The sequence below is a fragment of the Populus alba genome, chromosome 8 (genome assembly GCF_005239225.2).
Source record: "Populus alba chromosome 8, ASM523922v2, whole genome shotgun sequence".
Classification (NCBI taxonomy): Eukaryota; Viridiplantae; Streptophyta; class Magnoliopsida; order Malpighiales; family Salicaceae; genus Populus; species Populus alba.
In genome coordinates this window covers 4,415,945-4,435,486 of record NC_133291.1, presented here as the reverse complement: position 1 = coordinate 4,435,486, position 19,542 = coordinate 4,415,945, and the positions used below count along the sequence as shown (strand labels likewise).

The following is a 19,542-nucleotide window of genomic DNA, read 5'->3' as shown; positions in this document are numbered from 1 at the left end:
ATGTGATGTCTTTCTTTGTCACCAACAACCACCCCAGGTCAGTGGATGAATTATCAAGGCTCTTCACTAACGATGATTTTGTTGCAGGGGCAAGACCAAATCCGTTTTAATTAGCAGTAACTTTATGTGTGGGAAAAGTAAATGCTAAGGAACCTGGCTGTAGTAGTAAGTACACCAACATCATAATATTGTGTACTTTCTCACTTTGCTTCTTCTGGGTATCACAACGCTTTCTTTCCAATTTAAGGCAACAGTACTCAAGGTTTGGCACAGAGCTTCAACAATGGAGTTCCTCGGCCTCCGCTGTCAGTTTCTAAGCCACGCGATGCATACTCCAAACGAATTGCTCAGAACTAGCGGGGAGCAACCCCACCGGTGTTGATAATGCTCGCAAAAGATTGAGAGTTTGGAAAAGGTCATAGGAAAACGAATATAAAAATATTAACATGATTTATTTGTAATGACGTCTATATCACATTTTTTGCTGACAAACTAGTAATTCAGCTATTACAGGGAGCTATTATAGTGAGACAGTAGCATCTCGACTCTCCTCAATACGAATTCGTCACTAATAATAATTGATGCCAGAACATATACAAGATGTGTATCTTTTGTTATTAAGCAAAATTAACATTCTTTGTAATATTTCCCTAAATAACTTCAGGCTATATAGCCTTGTGGGTATAGCAGATGGTGAGCACATCTGGCCATTTCAGTCCCTTTGAGCCCATGAACTAAACCTTTAGTCAGTAGGGCTTTTATGGAATGTGTTATTGCGGATCGAAATCGTCAAAATTGTCAACTGCATGTACGTAGACGTTTTTTCGGGGTAAAAAAACAGCAAAGCTACAAACAGAGACAGCTAAACTATACACCTTGGAGGGAAGGAGCATCATTGCAATCCAATCCCGGCAGGAAAACTTATACACTCTCTCAAGTTTCGAACCCACATGACCACCCAATTGATCTACAAGTCTTGAGTTAGTTTAAGATTATGATTATTTTTTAAATAATTTTTTGTGTTAAAATTATATTAATGAAATTTTTTATTTTTTTTAAAATTATTTTTAACATTAGTAAATCAAAATAATTTGAAAACATTAAAAATATATTAATTTAAAGTTAATAAAAAAAATTTTAATTTTTTTTAAAATATTTTTAAAATATAAAAAACAGTACAAACAGCATAGTGAAAGCTAACGCTGCTCCCTTTAAAAACTGTCATTTCCCCGTAACCAAAATTTCTAGACTCCTTCGCCAAATGTTAAGAGCCTAATGAATTGATAGACCATTCACACGTTAACTTTTTTTTTTTTTTTTTCATTTGCGAATCCCTATTAAAAAAAGATTACAATTATAGTGTAGCTGGGTATGCACTTATCGAAATTTAATCAATGAAGATTTAAATTACTATACATCGAAAAATAAACAACTAGAATAAATAAAGTTAGAAATAGTATTCCAATTTTTTTTTTATTTAAGTAGTCCGTATTAACTATTGGCTTGTGGAAAAAAAATACCTAACCAATAAATCAATGAAAATTTAAATATATATAACCCTAAAAAAAAAAACTTGTTTTGCTATTTATATATATCCACACACAGTAGCGGAGGGAGGGGGGGCTGGCAGGGCCCCGACCCCTGCAAGAAAATACCCCTCCCTTTATAAATTTAATAAACATAACTGAATTATTTTCTTGGCTTTCTTAAACTATGATCTGGCCCCCTTAAATAATATATATACATGTATAACAAAATGTTCTTTAAATCTGGGAAGCTGGTTTGAAAAAAGAAGAGTAGAAATGCTCCTCAACTTTTTTATATGATTTTCCTGCTATTTTTATTCCTTAGCATTTTTAAAAAAAAATATACCAATCAAATAACATAATTTAAAAATAATAATGAAATAGCATAGTTTTTAAATGTTACAAATGAAAAACACAACATTCAAACTTGTTGCGCATGAGAGAGAGAGAAATTAAAAAATAGTATTTGAAAGTGCATTGAAGCTTCGATTATCATAAAAAAAAAATATATATATCTTTATGAGATGAAATCTAATGGCAACAATAAAGGTTATCAACATTGACTTAGTGTGCTACACTTGTCTTCAAATACAGTATGCGACTCAATTTTATTTGTTTCTCTATTTCTATTATTATTTATTTAAATAAAAAATTTATTTTAATATATAAATTTAATAAATACAATCAGGTAAGTGTCATATATTTCGAGATTAAATATTTTGATCTACACTTATCTTTTAATTTTTTGAGTTTTAATTTTAGATATTTTTGATGACTTTTTATGTATTTATTTACACATATAATTCTTGATTTATTTGATTATATGCATATATAAAAAAATTATTCAAATTTTAATTTTTTATACTATAGAAATGCATTGAAAAAACTCATATATACAATTTCTTTTATAAAAAATAAAAATATCTAACCTATAATAGAAAACCAGCCACGTAAATAGGTTAAACAAACTACAAGCATGATGATAACGACTCTACAATAAATGGTGTTCAAAAAATGAATTCATAATGGTTGAGTATAACATAAAGCAAGGAATTAAAAAAAAAAAATCAATATGAGAAAACAACACACAGTATGGGAATACAAAACCATCAATGTAATTCTCTGAATAAAAAGTAAGAAAGAAAAATGAGACCAAAAAAATTATGAATCTAGATGCGATATTTGTCAAGAGGGTCTTTGAAGAGGAGAGGTGCATGATACACTCTCCAAGCATAGTCATCGAAAGGAAACGAGCCAAATCTCCTTCCCGTCTTACATATACTCTGAATATTATCTTCTTCTTCATCTTCTTCTCTGATTTCATCCTCGTTTGCATTAACTCCATCAGTAATCACTTTAGGAAGGAGGGGAGAGACTGTACTCTCCGAGGGAAGAGTAACTAGTAGTGACATCGATATGCATCTCGAGTTTTCACCATCTCCCAAGCATGCCATTGGTCTTCCTCTTACTTTCTTCAATTTTCCATTGCTCCACACCTACCGTTCGTTCATGCCAAATGGGAAAAAAAAACATATACACAACTGACTTCCTCAGATGGGCATAAGGTGAGTCAATAAAAGATGATATTTTACTTGTAAATGTGTGTCAATTTAAATTTATTTTATTTTTTATTAATTTTAAATTAATGTGTTTTTAGTATTTTCAAATTATTTTGATATTTTAATATTATAAATAATTTTTAAAAAATAAAAAAATATTAATATATATTTTAATATAAAAAATTATTTAAAAAATAACTGCATTTACACTGACCAAACAAAAATCTAACGTAATTAAGCCCCGGATAGGTCTAGCGTAGTCCGATTAGGTTCCTAGCTCCAAGCCTCCATAGATACCCATATAAGCCTAATTGCTGACTTCCATTAGATATGTGTTTGGCATTATAATAGGTTTTACAGTTACAGTTTAGAAAAAAAAATAGGTTTTAAAAAAATATTTTTAGTTATAATTTTAAAAAGTATATTTAATTAAAAATTAATGTCGTGAAATGATACATGTAAGTAAAAAAAAGGTTTTCATCAATAAAAATAAAATTATTTTAGATTTTATAAAATTAAAGTTTTAAAAGTAATTAATGATTTAGTTAATAAAATATATTTAAAAAAAAAACAAAATTACCACAATATATTAAAAAAATATTCTCTAAATCTGACATCCATTAAATAGTTTAAATAAACCATTTATATTTGAACTGAGCGGCCTCTGTAAGGAGCTAAAGCTGGTCCATTCCAACCCATCCCATGGCCCATGAATTTTGTTTTCTTGAGTCGTCGAAGCCTTTAGTAACGTGTTCTTGTCATAAACTCCTGCCCCACAAGCCAGTCAGCATGTACGTGTAGCTCTGTGCTGCCTCCTAACATTTATATTTTTCATGCATTAAAGTAACATGGAGTCATTGGTCCAAGTAACTCCCATCATTGGCACAGAAATTCAAAATTACATGTTTAATGGTGAAAGAGACCCAAAAGTTTGAGCCATCTGTTTGTTTTAACTTTGGAGCTTGCTTTAACTTATAAAGTATGGAGCACTTGGACCATTTACTTAGGGCATCCTCCAAGATAACCCGACCCATAATTTGGACCCAAAAACAAATGTAACCAGTAACAAACCACCTAAAATTTCTGAACCACTGCTGCTAATCTAGAATGTATATAAGGAGGTTAATTAAAGCTCACCTGAGCAATGTCGCCGACTGTAACCATAATTGAGTCGACCTGTGGCAGCACAGTAGTCCAACCCGAATCCGTCAGCAGGGAATACTTCTGGCACCGAATTTGATACTGCAACCCGACTATGTAGGGATAAGACCCACCCGACAGACCAGGCTTGCCATCATTCCCTTCCAAACCACCATGTAAACATAACAATGAACAACTCCGGGTCGGATCCTCCTTTAGCGGATTCTCGAACCCCGCTCCATTTGAAAGCATTTGAATTACCTCTAACGCCACTTTCTCTAGAGCCCGAGTTAGCTCGCGCAGGGAAGGTAAAACCAACTCAGTTGAAACAGTGGAACACTCAGCGTCCAACCAGAACGACTCGCCGTTTCCATCTTCATCGCCTTCGAAACCCAGAGGCCAGTTTTTAGGAAAGTACGATTCTTTTTTATCTTTAGGGAGATCAAAGAGAGAAACAGATTCCAACTCCGCTGAGGTAGCGAGTTGGGAAGGTATGTTGTGGTTTGTGAGTTGAAAGTAACCGCGTTGAGAGGATGCAGAGAATAGAAGGTCTTGAAGGTTTGGGTCAGAGAGAGAGATGAGAGGGAAAGACGTGGCAGGAGTGGAACGGCGAGTGGGGAGGGAGAGAGTAGGGGGGAGGCGGTGGAGGAGACGAGAGAGGGTATCGGCAGATGCTGCTGAAGAGGCAAGTTGGCTGTGCGACTGCGCTGATGGCGTTGGTGGCGGGGCTGCTGTCGTGGTGTCCATTTTTGACAGATGTTTTGTTTGCTCTTGAGCTGAGGAGGTCATGATATGATATGGAGAACAGAAGATAAATATTCGAATGATGTGCAGATGTGTTGTTTGTTTATATATGGATGCTGGTTGCATGCCACGCCTGTGTGTCAAGGTTTTTGTGTTCTCGCGTGTGGAACATAGAACGTTAATTAATTCGAGAAGCTGATGGTGATAATGCAGGATCAATGACTCTTTAAATGAGCGTGTGGAACATAGAACGTTAATTAATTGGCGTTTTGACTGTTCGCATGGGACATGGCTTGAAAAGAGAGCAGATCGATGTTGACAAAACATGTTGGATATGGGCCCTATTTATGTTTTTGGTCTGATTAATTAAACTAGGTGGCGTACATATTTCGATGTGTTTCGTTTAATTCGTGACATTGGCAGATAATAATAATAATAATAATAATAATAAAGTTTACATAAACATAGCTGCATGAAACTAGTCAAAAATTAGGTTCGATCTTGTGACATACAGCCTTAGCCAAATGTTTAATTTGCCCATCACGCCTCATGTTTGAAAAATGAAACCCAATCACAATCAAGGGGGGTGCGAGATAAGTCTTCAATTGGATTCTCATTGAATCGTTTCAAAGAGAAAAAAATGAAACCCAATCACAACTCATATCTCTACCCGTCACACCTCGTGAAATTACAGTCATCGTTTTATCACTCCCACAAACCCGTGATCTTTTTTTATGAGTGGTGGCAGGCTGTTGGCTTGTTGTGCGGAGAGCTGCGGGCCTCTGGTGGTAGCAGGTTCCGGTTACACGGGTACACTAAACTATTCTTTGCTGTTTGTTTATTGAAACGTACCATATGTTTGTCATAAATACCATAATATATAGTACTCGTGTGCCTACGACAGAGACATGCTCGTATGTAAAGTTTCATTATTAATAAATCAACTATATAATATCTCCCACCGCATATCCAGATGAATCGACTGCATTGATATTGCAGAAGAGACACCGAATCATGGGCCGTGGCGTGGCCTTTTCTGATGTCTCGGCCATGCCCATTTTGACTCCACTATCATTAGGAAAGAAATTCCCCAAAAATAATGGAAAAGAGAGACCTCTCCCACGTGGAGGGTAAACACAGAACCGCCAAAGAAATTCAAAGCGCACGCGCCAAATAGAATGATCCTTGCAAGGTCTTCGCCCAATCCAATATCGATAAATCACAGTAAAAAAAAATAATTGGAATTTGATGCATATTTTATCTGACATGGGTCTCTACCGGCTCTTGTTATGCTTAATTTATCGTCGATTTTTTTTTTTTATTCTTGTCGAGTGTTCCTTATCAAAATTAAAATGTATCAATAAATAAAGTATATATTCTTTGGTTTTGTTTTAATGTACACAAAGCTATATTCTATAATTAATATACATGCTGCTACAGCCTTATTTTAATATCAATTGCAAACTTGATACATGCTTGCTAATATATATATATATATATATATATATATGTATCACTGTGATTATAAGTTACTATTTTCTACGAGTTTATAAACTAAATATTTCTCCTCACCTGTGTAATTATCATTTGCTAATTCCTGACGACTGTAACTTATTGACCCGGTTGACTTTATGATAACTGGGAATGCATATCAAAGGATCGGGAAGAACGTATTTGTCGTTTCTTCTTGTATGCACGTTATTAATATTTGACAATCAGATTATTATATAGAGATACTAGTAGTCTCGCTAAGGCAGGCATTTCGAGAAGGAAGCTCGTACCAAATCTAAAAGGAGAGTTTCTGAAAACTCTAATCCTGGTCTCGAAATTTTCACTATGGTTTTATTCGCGGAGAGAGTGCCGAGAAGAACATTGCCACCGTATCTGGCGGAGCAAAGGCGGGATAACGAGGATGAGAGACACAGCTGTGCTTCATGAATAAACTCGTCCAGCATCCAAGGATTCAACTTTCAACTGAACCACTCGAGACTCCATGGCCCAAGCAATCAAGGGTCCTAACGTGATGGCTTGAACATCAGCAACCACGACAAAGATCATCGTGATCACATCAATATCCAAAGCGAAGTCCCACAGCGTCGTCTACGAAATTAGTCCCCGATTGGAATATTTTGATTTTTGAAGCTCATTATTACCGCCAAAAAATTGGTTGCCTTAATTAATGATTTAGAGTGTTGTTTGAGAATGTATTTTTTATTTAAAAATATATTAAGATAATATTTTTTAATTTTTAATATCAACACATCAAATAATTAAAAATATAAAAATTAAAAATATAAAAACAAATATGCTGCTATTAGGCCATCAAAAGATCCTTAACATCCCTCCGGTTTTTTTTTTTCCCTTCTAAATGTTCATTTCAGAAATATTGGTACTCAACTGATCATGTATATAGCTTGTTTCGTTTCTTGGAACATGCAAGGTGATGTGTCTAAAAACATGCTATTTAAATCTATAGATATTTTGTTTCTTCAACGTTTTTTAAATATTAACATTAGTATGCTAGGGAGAGAAAAATAATAAATAATTAAATTATATTTATTTTTAATATATATTAAAATTATATCCGTTTATTTTTAAATAGTTTTATCGTTCTTCTTTATCACTTTTTGTCATTGTTTGAAAAAACTTGCACACAAATCAAGAGTTCAAGGATGGAAAGAGAAAAGGTATTTTGAAATAGTTTCTTTTTAACAAATTAACACAATAAAACATGATAGAAATAAATACGAGACAAGCTAAACAAAAGATACAAATTTCTCAAACATATGTGGAATCTCGATGCTCCGTGTGCCTTTTTTTTTTTCACACGTTTTTAGGAGATTTGAGCAAGAATATTTCACAATGTAGCAATGGTTATTTTTTAAATAATTTTTTGTATTAAAATATATATTAATAATTTTTTTATTTTTAAAAAATAATTTTCGACATTAATATATCAAAACAATCCAAAATATATAAACTATATTAAATTTTAATAAAAATAAAAATAAAAAATAAATTTTTTAAAAATATAATTTAGATTGTATTTCCAATTTTTGTGTTTGATCGGGGCACCAAGACTCAAGAAAACATATTTTTTATTCTTTAAGCAGCCATAAGCCATTATGCTATCAGCTGAACTGCGCTGCTTCTATCACACAAGGTGACAATTTTTTTTCTTGTCACATAAGATGGCAATTAAAAAAAGGCAAAGCTAAAACCGAGCAGAGTCAAGTCTTTACCGATTTCAACTCCGCAATCTAGATCCATCGTCGAAGAAAATTCCATCCCACAATTCGTCTTCATTTAACTACTTTCGTTCAATTTTTACGATTAATTGGTGAACAAGAAACTAATGATTAATTAGTAAGATTATCCTTTGACATTGAATTTTGCTTTTAAAAAATCAGAGTATAGTATATAATTTTTTTTAGTTCATGGAGAAATTAAGGTAATATTTAAGATGGTAAATATAATTCTTTTTTAAAAAAAATTTTTTTATTTAAAAATATATTAAAATAATAAATTTTTAAATTTATTTTTAATATTAAAAAATAAAAATAATAATTTTTAAACACAAGAAAAAGTACCGTGCAATTTACAACCTGGCAAAACCTCGGTTAACAAACAAGTAAACAAACCAACCCGTCATCAGCTCTGTATGACCGTTCATCTTAAAAAAATTATTCCGATGAAAACCCCCTGATCATCTCCGTCATATCCGTCGGTGCTTGATAATTTGAATTCGAAACGAAGAAAGAACAGCCCCTCGTCAATCTACCATGTTTTCCAAACTCTTTCAAAAAAACACCGCACAACAACAACCAACTTCACCACAGCAACAACCACCACCGCAACCGCAACCACCACCTGCAAAGGTACTGATTTCTTTTTTTACTTTTGCAATAGATTCGGTTTCTAAACAACATTTTGTCTGATTTATCAAATCAATTCTTCGATTCATATATTAATCTCGTTAATCAAAGGAATGCTCACAAATTCAATTTTGAGTTATTCAGGATAATGGAATTAATGATTCATTTTTATGCTAATTTAATGAACTTCAGGATAATGTGTCAAAGGGAGGGTTGACACTGAAAGATATAAATCCACGGATTGCTCTACACTATGGGATCCCTTCCACTGCGTCTGTTTTAGCTTTTGATCACATTCAAAGCCTTTTAGCAATTGGAACACTGTAAGTCTACATTTTCTTTTTCTAATTCCGAACAAGCTTTGGACTATTGACCAGTTATTGCGCGACTGCCTTGCTTGATTTATTTTCTATCAAATACGTATGTTTATTGCTGTTTTATGAACTGGGAGTTTTGATTTATTGAATGGAATCGCTTGCATTTTCCGTATATTTTATATCCAGTGATCGGCAGAGAAGCTGTAAAAGTTGAAGTGCAGGCATTAGAAAACATCAATACGAGGTTTCTTGATGATTTTTGTTTTTTTGGTTCTTTAATTGGTGCAGGGATGGAAGAATAAAAGTGATCGGTGGTGATAACATCGAAGGACTTCTTGTTTCTCCAAAGACATTACCATTCAAATACTTAGAGGTTTGTAAGTTCAGATCTGGAGATGAGTTCGCATCTTTCTGTCCCTTTTCTCTCCTTGTCGTTTCATTTTGTTTGATGTGTTCGTAATTCTTCTTCTTCTTCTTCTTCTTCTTGGTTTTTTTTTGGGGGGTGGGGGGTTGCATTTGCTTACTTGATTATTTAAAGATCAAACCAAATTCCACATTCTATTTGGCATCCTTTTTTATTTTATCTATCAAATGTCAGAACATGTGTGGATTCACTTTTTTTTTAAATCTTTTGATAGTTTCTACAAAATCAAGGTATCCTAGTCAGCGTGTCAAGTGACAATGAGATTCAGGTATGGCTCCTGTAGCTATGCTAGATCTTCTTGTTAAAATCTTCTCTAGTACTAGAAATTATATAGCTTGTGTATTGAAAGGTTATCAATATTGGCAGGTTTGGGATTTAGAGCAAAGACAAATTGCTTCCACTTTACAATGGGACTCCAATATAACTGCATTCTCTGTAATTTTTGCCTCAAGTTACATGTATGAAATAGCGATACTATACTGCATTTGCATTTGGAATTTATTTATTTCCATCAAAGGCGTGTGAAATATTGTGCACTTCATTTAATTTTTGCTACCCATTAACACCGCAGGTATATTGGAGATGAGTATGGGATGGTGCATGTATTAAAGTATAATGCCGAAGAAGTTAAACTTGTACCGATGCCATACCATGTTCCTGCAGATGTAGCAGAGGGTAATGATCTTATTCTGTATTGAGTTTGATAAGGTTTAGGTGAATGAATTCTTTTCAAACCTTTTTTGCACTAGTTTTTTAATTTACAGCTACTCTTATCTTTTTTGAAGGATCACTTTTTGATTATTTTATTTTTGGATAGATGATTATGGTTTAGCACAGCTACAAAGTGACTGGTGTTGAATTAATTTTTGCCTGATTTTGTTGGCGTGATCTCCCTTCTTTATATCTCCATCTCTCTATACTTTGTGTGCTTTTACCTATTTATTTCTATGCTAACATGTATGCCAATTAGTGCCAGATGCATCTGGTATGTCATCACCTAAGAATCACTCTGTTGTTGGAGTTCTGCCCCAACCTTCTTCTCAAGGAAACAAGTAAGACAAGATTTGCTTGAAGTTCCTTCCCTCTTGTGTTTTTTTTCCTTTCCTTTCTTTAAAAAATATAGGTTTTCTTCTCTTGAATCTCAACATGTTGAGATGGTCTTATTATTTATCTACCATGCACCAGCAGTTGACTCTTTTCTCGTTATAAATTATAATTTTTTGCTTCTAGAGGTATGTGGACTGTCTATAAATGTAGAATCAGACACTTGCACCATATGTCATGGAGATGGGTATGCTTTATTAAGATTAAATTACTCTCCCTCTCTCCTGAGGTTCTGTGCATGTGTCTAATCACACGAGTTTTAGATCTGTATAAAATAAGGGCATGGCTGTATTATGATGCACATCTTATTCTTTTATGCTGTTCTCATGCATTTCAAATAATTTGTTTTGTTTCAGAGTGTTGATTGCATATGAGGATGGGTTGATGATTCTTTGGGATGTCTCCGAAGATAAAGTTGTTCTAGTTAAAGGGAACAAAGATATTGAATTGAAATGTGAAATAACTGATTCTCACAAAGAAATAGGACACAAGCTTTCTGATGATAGATCAGACTATGAGCCATTGGAGAAAGAGATAGCTGCCCTCTGTTGGGCATCTACTGATGGGTCAGTTCTTGCTGTTGGTTATGTTGATGGAGATATATTGTTGTGGAACCTATCAAGTACTGCTTCTGCTACAGATAAGCATGCTGCAAAATCATCAAACGATGTTGTTAAGCTACAGTTATCCACAGGTGACAGAAGACTCCCTGTCATTGTTTTGCATTGGTCTTCACACAGACCGCATAATGAGTGTCGTGGCCAGCTCTTTATCTATGGTGGTGATGCAATTGGATCTGAAGAAGTTCTAACGGTTTGATTTCTAAATTAAGATTAATTTTTTTACAATTTGTTTTTTGTTCTTATATATATTTCTCATACTAATAGATGAAAAACTATCAAGGTGTCCTGTCTCACTCAACTGGGGATTTAAGAAACATTTCATGAATAATCTGAGATAGGAGCTTATTTATTTTATCCATAGAAGGAGAAAAAAATAGTTGCTTATTATATCATCAATACCTGAAGGCATATATGAGATGAGGAATGCTATTTTTTGAATGAAAGTTAACTCATTGAATCAGAAGCTAAAAGTGGCTTAGCACTTGATACATCCTTTTTCACGAGTATGTTAGATTTTTGTCCGGTCATTATGCACTATCAAAGTTCACAAGAATTTTAGTGACTAAAAATCCAATAATCAGATCAACAATAGATCTGTCAGTCTTTCTTTTCAATGTTTAAGTCCAGATGGTGCACACTTTATATTAACACATTTTTATGCTCTACAGATTTTGAGCCTTGATTGGTCTTCTGGAATAGAAAGTCTAAAATGCATTGGGCGTGTTGATCTTACTCTTAATGGTTCTTTTGCTGATATGGTTGTTTTACCTAGTGGTGGCTTGATGGGAACTTCGGGCACTTTGGTATTAACTAATCCAGGACAGCTGCACTTTTATAATGACGCTGACTTGTCTTCCTCAACGTCCCTACAAGAGACAAGGAATTATGTTTCTTCAATGCAGTACCCCATGGTAATACCTACTATCGAACCACAATTGACTGCAGCAAAATTTGGTCTGGTCTTTAGAGATGGCAAGTTCACAAAGGCTCTATCTGAGGTATTTTTTTTTTTTAATCACAGCCCAGCGGCTATAAAATAGATTTCATTTGCTTGACAGGAAAAGGAAATGCAAAAACGAATTTAAAATCTTCTACCATTTTCCTTCACTTTTATGTGCGCAGCTGTTGAGAGTATACATGGTTCCAACCAAAAAATAACTTTTCCACAAGAAATGTTTGATTGGAATCCTTGTGCCTTGGGTAAACTAGTTTTTCTTTCTCAATTTTTTTTCTTTTTTTATTAGGCAATTTCTGCTAGAAAACCTCAAGCAACACATTCTTCTGGAAATATAAATTGGCCTTTGACTGGTGGAGTTCCTAGCCAACTTCATGATGCTGAAAAATATCAGGTTGAGAGATTATATATAGCTGGTTACCAAGATGGAACTGTAAGAATATGGGATGCCACCTATCCAACATTTGCACTCGTTTATGTTTTAGGACCAGAGGTTAGTACTTTCACAATTTTGTGAGTTTCATTTTCAAATTCCATTGACATGCATCCCTTATTGAATTGAAATTGATGGTCAAGGACCCCAAATTTGTGTGATGCACAGGTCAAAGGTATCAATGTTGCTGATGTTAATGCATCAGTATCTGCTTTGGATTTTTGCTCCACTACCTTATGTTTAGCTATTGGCAATGAGTGTGGTACGGTAAGAGTTGAATTTTTGTCAGTGATTCATTTATGACTACTGAAATTTAATGCTTTGGTAATTCTATTTCTCTTGGAGAGTGTGTAGGTTCGTCTATATAAGCTTGTATGTAGTGCTGATGAGATGAGTTTGAAGTTTGTGACAGAAACTGAAAAAGAAGGTATCATCCTATATATACTTTTTATCTGCATCTTTCTCTATTTATTTATAAATTTGGTTTAAAAAATTGCAGAAAGGTCCAAGATGTATGGGTTTTAGAAATTGGTTGAGGGACTACTAATATTTAGATCATTATAGAGAAGCTAGTTTTAGACTCTATATGGTTCTAAAAAGTTTGACCTAATGCTAAAACTTGCAGTTTGACCTGTAAGTCTGGGATTTCCATTCTGAAATAAGCTTTTCACAGTGAAAGCAAGTGTTATTTTCCCTGATAGTTTGGAAGATAGACTTATTCTTTCTTGCTCGCTATTCTAAATGTTCATCTGTGCTGTCAGCACAGCTTGGTTGATTAGAAGTTGATCCACCCCAGCTACATATTTCTATTTTATGTTCACTTTTCTTCTTTGAAGATTTCATGGATAATTGTAGGGTTTTTTCCCTGAAGATTGAAACAGAGAATTTTATTTTATAAAGATTCCATTTATTGTTCAATAGAAAGCTTCTTAACTTAGTAACTGGTCTTACAACAAAATGGCACTATGCAGCTAATCCTCATAGAGAAAGATGGCGTGGTTTGAGTTTTTCATTCTCTTTTGATTAGATGCTGGTTTCAGTTTGAATGGATAGTCTAATGAGTAAAAGTGATTATTATTTTGCTAATGCTGGAGAAAATGGACAGCATCTTTGTTTTTGCAATGATTGAAGTTCCTCTTTTTTTCAGTCTTTAGTTTAACATATTAGCATCTGTGCAGTCTACACTCTGGACCAAGAGGATGGACCTCAATGTACAGCTGTATTTTCTTTCCTAAGTTCTCCTATATATGCATTGCAATTTGCAAATTCTGGAACCAGACTTGCTGTGGGATTTCATTGTGCCCGGGTGGGAATCATTTGCTTAGTCTTTTCCCTCTTTGTTAATTGAAATGCCAAATTATCAACCTAATTAGTTTCGAGAGTTGATTTCTCAATTGGATGTTTCAGGTAGCAATGCTTGACACTAGTACATCATCTGTTTTATTTCTCACGGACAGTCTATCTAGCTCCAGTTTGCCTGTCAAGTCTCTGGCTGTGTTTTCAAATTGTATTGACTTAATAAATAATTCAGAAGACACTGGATCCACAATTGTGGAAGATCATGTAAGTTTGAAAGTGTTTGCTATGACCAAAGATGCCTGTATTGTTGTCATGAATGGAAACAATGGTGGTATTCTCTGCTCCCAATCAATAAAGTCTGCAACGGAACTTATGTCACCTTCAATATATATTATAGGCAAGTATTTTTTTCAGCTGGGCAGAGAATAGTGTTTTTTGCTTCGAACAAATCAAATGAATTTCTGATTTTTTCTAAGCAGATGGTGGCAGCTACATCTCTGAAATGTCTAGTGGAAAACATTTATCTGTTTCATCTCAGAAAAGTGACACTAAAAGTGAATCTGCCCCAGCTGCTTCTCGCAGTGAAAGTTCTCCACCTAAAGTTGACCACGAGGCCTCTGCTAAAGCAGCCCACTTTAAGCAGAGAGAAGAAAATTTTCTGCTTTTGATTTGTTGTGAGGATGCATTGCATTTGCATTCTTTGAATGAGGTGCCCTTTTCTATAAGTCTTTGGTTTCACCATCTGTACCTCCACTTTCCATTTAGTAAAGCCCTCTTATTCTAGGTGGACAGTGATCCTATTCGAAAGGTAAATCTCATGAAACCATGCTGTTGGAGTACACCATTCAAGAAGGACGATAAAGAGTGTGGGATCATTTTACTCTATCAGACCGGAGAGATTGAAATTAGGTAAAGCACTCATTGTACTTCTCTTGTTTAATTGATGTTGCAAATTTTCATTTGCTTTTTAAGTTTTCTATAACTCTTATTTAGTGGAAATTGATCATCTGATGAATCTTAGTAAATCTTTCGTGTAGAAGCTAATTTTATGTTAGACAGATCTTTGCCAGATCTTGAAGTGGTTGTAGAAAGCTCTTTAATGTCAATCCTAAGGTGGAACTTCAAGACTAATATGGAGAAGACAATATGTTCATCTGAAAATGCTCAGATTATTCTGGTTAGATTTTTTATTGCATTTTTTTTCCGGACAGAGAAAATATTTTCATTGTGTTATATTACCAGCAAAAATTCCTGATTTAGGAACCTTTGAATCACATAGTTTTTTCTTTTTCCATCTTCTGCAAATTTGAAGAATGAAACTCTCACAATTCACTGAGTCAGAATTCAAATGTTATCTTTCATAAATCACCAATGACAAAAATACCTATCAATATATATTCCTATTAATTTAACTTGGAAGTATGTTGGGAAAAAGAGGACACCAAGCAAAAAACAAATTCAAGGAGGAGGTGTGATGTAGAATCAGTAAGTTAAATGTTACAAAAGTTTACTTATGATTAAAGCAAAATTTTCATGCAATTTGTAGCTTTTTTACTCTTGTCAAAAAGATATTTCTAACCCAATATATCTAGGACTTTTATTTGAGTAAAAGTAAAAAAATAACCTAAATTCATTTGCAAAAGTTATATACCAAATGGAAACTTAGATTTGGTAGATCTGCTAGTGAAAGTTCGTTGACCACTTGCATGAAACATGCTGATACGATGCACCCTTGCCTATCTGATACATTCTGCAGGAATGAATTGCAAAGTATTCTCTCCTTCTACCTCCTTTTATTTTGTCAGAGGAGGCGTCGTGTTTGTGAACAATTGATCTAGAGTGAAAGATCTATACCTAATGTTGGCAACATGGAAACTATAACTATGAGATAATCCCCTGGAAAATTAAGTTTAAAATGCAAAATATTCTTCTCTATAGAAGAATCTTAGGTGCATTGAAATGAGATGTGTATGGTTTAAGTTAACTGAGATAGATCTTGGAATGACTGGTGAAAGGTGCAACAACCACATTAATGGGCAGGGAAGACAAGTTTAGAAGCAGTTATGGTATGGTTTTAATAATTAGCCGAGGACATATTTCATTTTTTGGTCATTTTAATAACTTCGCCATAGGTCTTCACCAAACTGGAACATGATTGTGCGTTTCATACTGGCCCAAGAAGAGTTGAGTGACACTTGAGATGAGGCAGAGTATTTCTTTTTAAATGGAATATCATAAACCCCAGAAATTACAGATTCTTCCAGCCTATAATAAAGACAGAATCGACCACAATTCTTTCATTTCATCTAAATATTTTCGTCTCCTTCCATTCAAGATTTCCTTCTTGAAGCCTTGTCTTTATATTGGCAATGAGCAATGCTTATTAGTGTATGGACTGGGAGATAAATTTCGATTAAGTCAATGGAGATAGTTGAGATTGATCAGACTGTTGCTGATGCTCGTATAGGTTCAGGAGGAAGGAATCATAGGCTCGAATGATTTAGTGACAAATGATGCATAACATTCAAAAACTAATTGGAGCAGCTCCTGATAACTAAGATGATGGAAACTTGTTTGTTGTTTTTGTTTATTGATCCTATATGACTCGCATCTAGTCTTTACTTTTGACTACTTTTCTGTGATTATTGTACTGTTATAAATTCACCTATTTAGAACTTTTTAATGATGTAAGCTTAGTGATCCAAAATAAAATTTAGTTCGCTTTGTGTTAGATGTCGATATTTTATGCCCCACCAATCTCTTTTCAGCTTCTACCATAGTTTTGGCATTTTATATCTAACTTGGATTGGTGGGTTTCTTTCTTCTTCTTTTTTTTGTTTTATAGGTGAATGGATGTGAATTTGCTGCTATATCGCTTTTGGCCTCTGAAAACCACTTCAGGTCTCTCTTTTTTCCACACCCTTATATGTGGATGTGTTATTTCTGTTTACCTATGACCTGGAACCTTGATTGAAAAGACAGTTTACAATTTTAGGATTCCAGAGTCATTGCCTTGCCTGCATGATAAACTACTTACAGCTGCTGCTGATGCCACAATCAGTTTATCTCCCAATCAGAAGATAATACAGGTTGGAGTTATGTTTCAGGCTTTCTGTATTTTTCCCCAAAAAAACTTTAGGGCATGATGCTAATAACTTTTGTGGCTGCAGGGTGCTTCCTCTGGTATTTTAGGTGGTTTGATTAAGGATTTCCCAGGGAGCAAGGCAGAGCACCATGTAGATCTTCTTGAAGTTTGTAAGAATGATTTTGCTCATTTAGAGAGCATATTTTCCAGCCCTCCTTTCTTAAAGCCTTCTATCGACCTTGCGGATGACCAAAAAGTTGTGGAGCTTAGCATAGGTTTTGTATCCCCTTGCTCTAAGAATCTCTATTTCCTTACCTGGTCTTTTTCCTGACTCTGCTTCTGTTTGCTGCAGATGACATTGATATTGACGAACCTCTATTTGTCTCACCTTCATCTGAAACGAAGAAGAATGATACTAAAGGCATACCCCGAATCTTCTTATACTTTGGCAGATTTGCTAATTCATGCTAACCGCTCTTCTTGTTGCTCTGCAGATAAGGGAACAGAAAGGGAAAGATTATTTGAAGGTGCAAGTACTGATTCACAGCCAAAGCTCAGAACAGCCGATGAAATTAAGGCTAAATATAGGAAGGGGGTAATTCAACATGAAAGGTTAAAATGCTGATGTCTTGTGGATTATCTATTTTTTGACATGGTAGTTTATGTTTGCAGGATGCCTCTGCTGCAGCTGCACATGCAAAGGACAAGCTCATACAACGCCAGGAAAAACTTGAGGTAGTAATAGAACTAGTTTTGGTTCCCTTTTATGAACTCATTGGATGAATCTCCTGGAAGAAGTTTTTGTTGCCTTTAAGGCTCAATATTTTGAAATTATGCCCTCGTTATAAGGTTGCAATCTCGACAGCAAGTCATTATATACCAAACTCAGATTAACAATTGAGGACCCACTTGACGTGACAATTTGGGCCCCCTTTTAAGAACCATCCATGAATTGTTATGGCCCCCGTTGCACCTAAACTAATAAAACGATACTTGTAATACAGTTGCTTAGTGCCACCCTTTTTGATTGATAAGCATCTGGTAGTGGCTGCAATCTTAACCTTACCAAATGGCATCTCCTATTCGAACTAAATTCTTGGAAACTTCATACATCGAGGTCAGCATTTATTTATTTATTAGTAGTCTCTCATTGAATGTTAAGACAATTGTTGTTAAATTGATTTTAGGTACGATAATGGACTTAAATGCATGCCTTTCTTTTCTTTTTTCCTAACTAATTGTGCGACTGAGGATTTGGTATTACAGGTAAAATTTCTGGTTAAATCACTTTGCTCTGGGGATATTTAGTCTTAATTTCGAAGTTTAATCTCTTGCTTTGACGACATTTAAAGAATTACATCAGGAATAGCACAAACAAGACAATTAGAAACATGCAGTTTGATAACCTAAAAGCAGTTATGAACTTTGCGGATTTAGTAGCTTAAGGAGGCCTATTAAATCAAACCACATATTGATTAACTCTCTTCAAATTGTAGGAAAACACACTGGAGAAATTCCTGTAGTGATTAGCTTTGGCCTAACTTTTCTTTTCTCCTCGTTTATATTATTCACAACAGAGGCTCAGTGAGCGGACAGCGGAGCTGCAAAGTGGGGCCGAAAACTTTGCATCAATGGCAAGTGAACTTGCCAAGCAAATGGAGAAACGCAAATGGTGGAACATATGATAGTGGCTTCCCTGAAAGCGCATCGTTGACCGTGCATATCCTGAATCAACTATTAACGTTTTCGGATGGCACCATCAGAACCAGGTTTCTTCTTTGCATATTTTGATGATTGATACTTTAATCGTTTAGATGTCCGCCATTCGTGTATATTATGAGTAGTCAAAGCAACTCGTTTATATATTTTGTTTTTTTTTCTTTTCACACCGTATGTTCTTTTCATCGGCTGGAATGAGCAAGTTGATGGCCAAGTATTATTATATCATTAACCCTACCCTTGACATTTGAACACGGTGAAAGTCTGTGCCGCGCCTGTTCGACCATTAGGGATCCACGTTGACTTGGAATATTAAAAGAATAAATAATAAAGTTGAGAACGTTTTGTTCCAATGGAGTTCCCATATTATATTTGATTAATTACTCGAGTGGTTTTTGGTGCTCTTTGGGACCCCTTGCATGTTTGCCAAAATGGGATTCTGGAGGCAAGCTCATGGGTGGGAGAGGAATGGTAAATTATTTTTGTAGGGTGGTAAATTATTTTGTAGGGTGGTCCGAACCCGTTTAATATCATATTTTACCCTTCAAATTATTGAGGTTGTGGTAAAATAAAGTTTTTACTGTCAAGTATCCTCAGACAACAAATTAAAAAAAAAGAAAGAAAGAGAGAAATGAAATATATTGCTTCAAAGTTTGACGTTTGGTCTTGATGGTAATTTGGTCGTGGGTTTTAACTTGCTTAATAAATAATAGTTTGAGGATATAACAGATCAAATTGG

At 34.5% G+C, this 19,542-nt stretch overlaps 2 protein-coding genes across 6 annotated transcripts; one reads left to right on the top strand and one right to left on the bottom strand.

Moving 5' to 3' along the window:
* Positions 1-2,579: 2,579 nt before the first annotated feature.
* On the bottom strand, positions 2,580-5,141 carry LOC118055841 (gibberellin 2-beta-dioxygenase 2). The gene is made up of 2 exons (XM_035067847.2): positions 4,223-5,141; positions 2,580-3,022 (listed from the first exon to the last, which is right to left on the bottom strand). Exons 1-2 carry the CDS (start codon positions 5,093-5,095, stop codon positions 2,696-2,698), a joined length of 1,200 nt encoding a protein of 399 aa, XP_034923738.1. The 5' UTR covers positions 5,096-5,141; the 3' UTR covers positions 2,580-2,695.
* Positions 5,142-8,559: 3,418 nt separating this feature from the next.
* On the top strand, positions 8,560-19,035 carry LOC118055842 (uncharacterized). Of its 5 annotated transcripts, none has more exons than XM_035067849.2 (24): positions 8,560-8,847; positions 9,037-9,167; positions 9,450-9,534; positions 9,800-9,853; positions 9,952-10,043; positions 10,157-10,260; positions 10,562-10,637; positions 11,046-11,502; positions 11,981-12,310; positions 12,557-12,760; positions 12,869-12,967; positions 13,055-13,127; positions 13,879-14,006; positions 14,108-14,396; positions 14,479-14,708; positions 14,784-14,908; positions 15,059-15,176; positions 16,845-16,900; positions 16,995-17,088; positions 17,170-17,359; positions 17,437-17,505; positions 17,579-17,679; positions 17,757-17,819; positions 18,662-19,035. In XM_035067849.2, exons 1-24 carry the CDS (start codon positions 8,752-8,754, stop codon positions 18,767-18,769), a joined length of 3,372 nt encoding a protein of 1,123 aa, XP_034923740.1. In that variant the 5' UTR covers positions 8,560-8,751; the 3' UTR covers positions 18,770-19,035. The 5 variants fall into 5 exon arrangements, with proteins under 5 accessions (XP_034923740.1, XP_073267237.1, XP_034923739.1 ...); XM_073411136.1 differs by having other exon boundaries at positions 10,556-10,637; positions 12,662-12,760; XM_035067848.2 differs by having other exon boundaries at positions 10,556-10,637.
* Positions 19,036-19,542: the final 507 nt, after the last annotated feature.

What these genes read in the sequence shown, in the direction of transcription:
- LOC118055842 (XM_035067848.2), top strand. Translation starts at nt 8,752, where the DNA reads ATGTTTTCCAAACTCTTTCAAAAAAACACCGCACAACAACAACCAACT. An exon ending in CCTTCTTCTCAAGGAAACAA is followed by an intron (nt 10,638 to 11,045) that starts GTAAGACAAGAT and finishes GTTTTGTTTCAG; the next exon opens with AGTGTTGATTGCATATGAGG. An exon ending in ACCGGAGAGATTGAAATTAG is followed by an intron (nt 14,909 to 15,058) that starts GTAAAGCACTCA and finishes TATGTTAGACAG; the next exon opens with ATCTTTGCCAGATCTTGAAG.
- LOC118055841 (XM_035067847.2), bottom strand. Translation starts at nt 5,095, where the DNA reads ATGCAACCAGCATCCATATATAAACAAACAACACATCTGCACATCATT. An exon ending in CAGTCGGCGACATTGCTCAG is followed by an intron (nt 3,023 to 4,222) that starts GTGAGCTTTAAT and finishes AACGAACGGTAG; the next exon opens with GTGTGGAGCAATGGAAAATT.